Raw genomic sequence first — 6656 nt, 5'->3', positions numbered from 1 at the left:
GTTCAGACATCTAGGGTTTCATTCCACCAGATAGGTGCCAGGACAGAAGAGTTTCAATGTATGTTGAGGCACAGTGTGAGTCTACCAGGAGTGATAAGAGCTAAGAGGGAGCTGGTCTGTTTTTACTTTATGTATGCAAGCATGAAAAGAAGCAGGAAAAGATAAGTTGAGTGTCATCAGCATAGGAGTTTTAAAAGACCCCATGTGAGGATATAACTTTGCAAAGAGAGTGAGTATAGAGGGACAAAATCAGAGGACTAAGTACTGAACCTTGTGGTGCTCCCCTTCATGTTACCTGATAGGAGCAAACTTCCATGTAGGAAGCAAACCATTCCCATGTTTATCCATTAATTCCAACATTCCTGATGGTGGACAAGATGTCACGGACGCGGGATAAAAACGGACCCAAATGCAGGACAGCTTAACAAAAACAGGTTTTATTAACTAAAAAAATACGAAACAGAACAAAAACAACACCAGACGAAGACAATAGAGAATTCTGCACTGCAAAAGGCAACGTGGATCAAATAAATAGACAAGACAATCAGAAACATGAGGAACAGGTGTGCAGAAATAGGCAGGAAGAGACAAGGGCGGGGCAGACACGTGAACACAGAACATAAACAAAAAGGCACATGGCCAAAGTCCGGGCAGAGTCCTGACAGTACCCCCCCCTCGAGGCGCGGCTCCCGACGTGCCAATCTGTCCTGACAGTTCCGACGGGTCCGGGAGGGGGAAGCAAGGCACATGGCGAGGCAGGTGGGGGGAGCAAGGCACACGGCGAGGCAAGTGGGAGGAGCAAGGCACACGGCGAGGCAGGTGGGGGGAGCAAGGCACACGGCGAGGCAGGTGGGGGGAGCAAGGCACATGGCAAGGCAGATGGGGGGAGCAAGGCACACGGCGGCGTAGCCAGAGGGGCCGAGCGACGTCCACAGCCGAACAGGAGGGCCGAGCGACGTCCACAGCCGAACAGGAGGGCCGAGCAACGTCCACAGCCGAACAGGAGGGCCGAGCGACGTCCACAGCCGAACAGGAGGGCCGAGCGACGTTCACAGCTGAACAGGAGGGCCGAGCGACGTCCACAGCCGAACAGGAGGGCCGAGCGCAACCCCCGACGCACCACGGCCAGACCCACCTCCCGGGAACCAGGAAAAGGGGAGGGAGGGCTGGGAAAAAAAATCCTCCACAAAACAGAAAAAAAAAAAAATCAATCGAAAAAATCCTTGGGGTAAAACACGGGCCTGCAACACCCCCCGCGGACAGGAAGTGGGGTGGCGTCCTACACGGAAACCGGAAGTGAAGCGACGCCCCCCACCGGACAGGTGCGGGGCGATGTCGCAGGACACCGAAAAAAACAAAACAAAACTCGGGCTGGTGACATGGCCCGCAACCAGGAAGTGAGGCGGCGCCCCCCGCAGAGAAACCGGAAGCGGAGCGGCGTCCCTCACCGGAAAAATGTGGACCAATGTCACCAAAACCGCGAAGTCCAGGGGGAAAAAAAATCCAATAAGAGAAAAAAAAATAATTACTCCCAATATAGGCCTGTCCAGGCTGCAGCTGTCCTGCTGGGTCCTGGTCTGGCGGAATTCTTCTGTCACGGACGCGGGATAAAAACGGACCCAAATGCAGGACAGCTTAACAAAAACAGGGTTTATTAACTAAAAAAACACGAAACAGGTCAAAGAGAACACCAGACGAAGACAATAGAGAATTCCGCGCTGCACAAGGCAACGCGGCTCAAATAAATAGACAAGACAATCAGAAACATGAGGAACAGGTGTGCAGAAATGGGCAGGAAGAGACAAGGGCGGGGCAGACACGTGAACACAGAACATAAACAAAAAGGCACATGGCCAAAGTCCGGGCAGAGTCCTGACACAAGAGAGTCTTGTGGTTGACCGTATCAAACACTGCTGAAAGGACAAAGAGGATGAGGACAGATGAAGCTTGTCATGTAGTTTCTCAGAGACACCCAAAAGGGCTGTCACTGTCGAATGAGCTACTTTAAAGCCAGACTGGTTGAGATCATTGAAAGTTGTTCTGTGAAAGATAGACAGAGTTGATTATAGTCAATGTGTTCAAGTGATACTGGTCTGTAGTTACTGATATCTGATGGATCCAGAGCAGGTTTCTTTAGGATAGGAATAACCCTTACTCTCTTGAAGGTAGTTCTCTTCATGTCTGCTGTCCTCTTTGTGGGTTTCCTCTGGGTACTCTAGTTGTTTAATTTTTCATAACTTTATTTAATGTTGTAATATTTAATCAAACATTTTGCAGGGTACTTGTTCATATGAGATTTCTCAGACGTGGGAATGTCTCTGACATTGGTCTACAATTCAAAGTGGTGGCAACCAACATGCATCGTGGGGGCACAGTTGTGTCCTTTGTCTCTGTAGTATATGTGTGGCTAACTAAACAACAGGAGCAAACACAAATTACAATTGGACAAAACAGGAAAGTAAAGGTAATAAAACAGTAATACAGGAACATAAAACTTTATACTCTTGCTTCCAGGGAAATATGTATGAGATATGGTATATATTTGTTCTTTTTGCTGTTACAGGTTAATGGGAATGCAGTGAATTCATCTACTTATCAAATCAGTAACCTTGCAGAAATATATCAGGAGCAGAATTTTATAGTTGTGAATGCATCGCATGAGCTCATGGTCTACTTTGATGGTCAGTTCACACTATTGGTGAGATTGGGCCCAAGCTTCCATGGGTCTGTGTGTGGGATGTGTGGTAACAATAATGGAGATCCTACAGATGACAAGACCCGACCGAATGGAGAACTTGCACAGAATGATATTGCTTTTGGCAACAGCTGGAAATCAAACACCAGTGGCCCAGGGTAATTAATTTGATAAGAATATAACAGTAACATAATAACATGAAATAAAACTGATGGACTTTCCAAACCTAGTTTAGCCTTGACAATGAAAAATGTTAGCAATATATAATAAAACATAAAAGTTAGATGTTGCATAGTCAAGATATTTATTTTCATGTATTTAAAATACATTTTAACTAAAGACTTCTGAAGGTGCAAAACTTTTCACATTTTCACACTTTCATATAATTTTTAATTCATTTTTCATTTTCACACTTTTCATATAATGTCCATCCTGTGTCCTGTCTAGATGTGGTGCTAGTGACCAGCCTGTTAATGCTAATGAGTAGTCTGCACTCTGTAACATCATCACCAACACCAGTGGACCATTCCAACATTGCCATTTCCGTATCAGCCCTGAATCTTACTTCAGTTCCTGTGTATATGACTTATGTGCTTACCCAGAGTCATTGGGACAAGACTTGCTGTGTTCAGCTGTGGAGGCTTATGATGCTGCTTGCACTATGCTGGAGCTCATGATCCAGAACTGGCGCTCTGATCTGTCTTGCTGTAAGTTTGCAGTATCCATGCACTCATCTCTGATGCAGTATTTTATCAATCTACGGTAAATAAATGGTGGACACAAATAAAATAAAATAAAATAAAATGGCATCATAGTCAAAATGCTGTGGGGATGTTAGGTTTAACCATATAAAAATTACTATGAATATAATATTTTTCACTAAATGTCACATATTCCCTCTATTTAGCGAGAATGGACCCCTGTGAAGATCTACACTGTACTGAGGATGAGTGGTGTGGGGAGGCAACTATGGTTGCTTCTGTAACGAAAATTATCTCTGACAAAATCCCGATAGTTATGGTACAATTTATTTTACAATTATATTCATATGGAAACAAATGCCCTAATTATGTAATTCTCACAAACTGTCTCTGACTAATTACTTCTTTTTTACCAGACTCTATTGAAATATGTGAGAGCAGCTCTGGCAAAATGTCTCTGTCACGCTGTCAGCTGTTTGAAGCTGGTTTTCTTGCTAACAACCTCCATTTACATGACCCCAACTGCAATGGAACAGTCCAAGATGGCAGACTGGTGTTTCACTTTGATAATGATGACCACATCTGTGGTACAAATCTCACGGTACACTTCACTGTCAATTGACATCGCTTTAATTAATTTTCTTGTAAATAATAAAAAAACAACATTAACACAATTCTTACATTATTTCATTATTTTATTAATATTTCTAGGCCAATGGTACCCATTTCATTTATGAGAACATAATCCAAGGAGAGGTGGGCTCAACAACAGGCTCTATTCACAGAAACAAAACACTGGAACTTAGCTTCTCCTGCATCTACAAGCTCAGCGAGTCATTGAGCATGGACAGAGAGATAAATCCTATTCAGAGGTAGGGGTGCAGTTGACTAAAAACCAGATAATGTAATGGATGTAGGTTAAGCCTTGCATGTATTGTCTGCACCAGCCCTCTATACCAGCTACTACTAAATATATGTTTAAAATTTTTTAAAGCATCGTGCACAAGACTCTTCCAGGTAAAGAGGGAATGTACCGGATCAAGATGATTCCCTATGAGGATTCTAGCTTCTCCCACCCTTACAATGGCAGGGTAAATATAGAGGTGGGAGAGCAAATCTACATAGGCGTCTTTGTTCAAGGAGTGGACAGCTGTCAGCTTGCCACAGTGATCGATTCTTGTTGGGCTACACCAGTAAATCAGAGGAACTATTCTGTTCGCTGTGACCTTATTACAGGAAAGTAAGTATCTTCCTCATTGTCTACACACTGGATATTCATGCTAAGCAGGGATATGGAGAATATATTGAGCTTTTCTGAGACATAAAGCTAAAGTAAAAAAATAATTTTTTTAAGAGATAATTTTTTTTTTCCATCAGGATCAGTAAATAACATCAGGACAGCTATTTTCGCTTCGTTAAAATAACAGCTAGTATCAGAACATTATAGAACATTCTAAGCTTCTAAAATGAAAGGTATCAATAAATAAAGAGCAACATTTACATTTCTAACATCAATGGCAGTACAGTCAGTAATGTACAGCCTAGTCAATTAATTACACAGCATAACAATTTATGATTAATATGTTTTTAGGTTTGATGTTCTTTTAAATTTAAGACTATATATTCATTCATATCTCTTGAATATTTAATAAATGTGTCTTGATGAAGAATGTGTAGTGCAGTGGAATTTTAGCTTTTAATGAATTGTCTGCATGTATAAATTTAAACAAATAAAGAATTTCCTCATAACAATATATGAAATATTTTAGCTGTCCTAATCCAAACGATGCTACGGTGAAGATTCTAGAGAATGGAGTCTCTACAACTGGACGATTCTCCTTTAAGATGTTTTCTTTTAATGAAGATGAATCTAGGGTTTTCCTTCACTGCAGCATTCACCTTTGTCTTCTAATAAATCATAACTGTGCACCGGTGAGTTATTAAACTTCAGAACTTTAGACTCTCCCCAATGAAAGCACAAGGATGATGAGCAGACACTGTGCATATGCCTAAAAGATGAGGGTTGTGTAATAATGCCCTTAAAGGAGTAAAGGGGTGCCAACATTTTGAGAAGGCTGATTGATGGACAACATTTAGTAATTTTACAGTGACCTGTGTGGCTTGTGGATCTGATCACTAACCAATCAGAGGAGCAGGTGTAGTCAACCCCAAAGTCAGACCAGTAAACAGTGTTTAAGACAGAAAAAATGGTGAACTCTCATCATGTTAAAGGTGGTTACTAAAGTCAACTATAACTAAAGTGAAGATTCCTTTTTACTTTTTACAAAGTGAACGGTTTGTAAGTTTTAATGGTAAAGTGACACTTTAATTACTTACAGCATAATAGTGTGGTGTAGAAAAGAACTCAAGCAGAATAAATAAATAAACCCATTTGTGAGCCAAGAACTTAAACAAGATATAAAATAAAACCTCTAAACATTTTGCTTTTATTTTTTATGGTACAGCGTTGTTTCCCTGGATATCACCACCGCTCAGGCCGGTCTTTGGGCACCCATGATAGTGCCTCCATCTCCATGGGGCCTTTTATCCGGGCCCCCCAAAAAAGAGGTAAAAACTCATAATAAAATAGATTTGCAATGTTTACTTCACATTTAAGTTTTCCTAAACCCATTAAACTGTGTTTGAGTGTCACAGTGACTGGGAAAGCCTGTTATAGTCCCATAGACTGGGAAGTGGTCATAATCCCATTTCATCCCTGTAGAGATCACTTAAGTCCACTAGACACAGCAGGAGTTCTCAGTAAACTGCAATGAAAAAATATAACTTTATTTAGTTTTAAAGTAGTGACCACAATGTTTACATTCTTATAGAATTTTATGTCACTATTCTTAATAAATTTTTTTGCTTTCTTACACCCAATTTCACCTTTTCTTGTCTACAGATGTGTAGGACCAAGAAGAAATGGAAAAAGTTTTTCACTGTATTTTCTGAGCATCCAGATCATTATGCTGTGTTTCTATGACTTCTGAATCATAAAGCAATATTAATCATTAATTATCCTATTAGTAAATCAATTAAGTTATGTCTTTATATGTATCTCATTATTAACTAAAATGATTCTGCATTAATCCTGAAAATGGTTTCTGGTTTGTTTTAAAATTTTAGTAAACTTCTATCTGTATGCATTATTATGTTGTTTCTTGCATCATTTCAACACAATTTCACTCTATAGGTGAAGGTTCCCCACCTCCCCACTCTCTGACTAAAATGGCTTCACTTTTACCCCAGTTGACCTTGGC

At 40.9% G+C, this 6656-nt stretch overlaps 2 protein-coding genes across 2 annotated transcripts; both read left to right on the top strand.

Annotated features, from left to right (window-relative positions):
* Nucleotides 1–2323: 2323 nt before the first annotated feature.
* LOC132842501 (alpha-tectorin-like) lies at nt 2324–3396 on the top strand. The gene is made up of 3 exons (XM_060865231.1): nt 2324–2464; nt 2564–2853; nt 3143–3396. The coding sequence occupies exons 1-3, from the start codon at nt 2357–2359 to the stop codon at nt 3180–3182; spliced, it is 438 nt and encodes a 145-aa protein (XP_060721214.1). The 5' UTR covers nt 2324–2356; the 3' UTR covers nt 3183–3396.
* Nucleotides 3397–3677: 281 nt separating this feature from the next.
* On the top strand, nt 3678–6010 carry LOC132842497 (alpha-tectorin). Its single transcript, XM_060865226.1, has 6 exons — nt 3678–3715; nt 3813–3997; nt 4108–4268; nt 4391–4636; nt 5166–5328; nt 5862–6010. Exons 2-6 carry the CDS (start codon nt 3848–3850, stop codon nt 5976–5978), a joined length of 837 nt encoding a protein of 278 aa, XP_060721209.1. The 5' UTR covers nt 3678–3715; nt 3813–3847; the 3' UTR covers nt 5979–6010.
* Nucleotides 6011–6656: the final 646 nt, after the last annotated feature.

Source organism: Tachysurus vachellii, chromosome 3, assembly GCF_030014155.1.
Source record: "Tachysurus vachellii isolate PV-2020 chromosome 3, HZAU_Pvac_v1, whole genome shotgun sequence".
In the NCBI taxonomy this organism is placed as follows: domain Eukaryota; kingdom Metazoa; phylum Chordata; class Actinopteri; order Siluriformes; family Bagridae; genus Tachysurus; species Tachysurus vachellii.
Note: the sequence above shows the minus strand (reverse complement) of the source record. Positions and strands in the feature narration are given on the sequence as shown.

What these genes read in the sequence shown, in the direction of transcription:
- LOC132842501 (XM_060865231.1), top strand. Translation starts at nt 2,357, where the DNA reads ATGCATCGTGGGGGCACAGTTGTGTCCTTTGTCTCTGTAGTATATGTG. An exon ending in GACAAAACAGGAAAGTAAAG is followed by an intron (nt 2,465 to 2,563) that starts GTAATAAAACAG and finishes TTGCTGTTACAG; the next exon opens with GTTAATGGGAATGCAGTGAA. An exon ending in TCAAACACCAGTGGCCCAGG is followed by an intron (nt 2,854 to 3,142) that starts GTAATTAATTTG and finishes TGTCCTGTCTAG; the next exon opens with ATGTGGTGCTAGTGACCAGC.
- LOC132842497 (XM_060865226.1), top strand. Translation starts at nt 3,848, where the DNA reads ATGTCTCTGTCACGCTGTCAGCTGTTTGAAGCTGGTTTTCTTGCTAAC. An exon ending in GAGATAAATCCTATTCAGAG is followed by an intron (nt 4,269 to 4,390) that starts GTAGGGGTGCAG and finishes AATTTTTTAAAG; the next exon opens with CATCGTGCACAAGACTCTTC. An exon ending in TAAATCATAACTGTGCACCG is followed by an intron (nt 5,329 to 5,861) that starts GTGAGTTATTAA and finishes TTTATGGTACAG; the next exon opens with CGTTGTTTCCCTGGATATCA.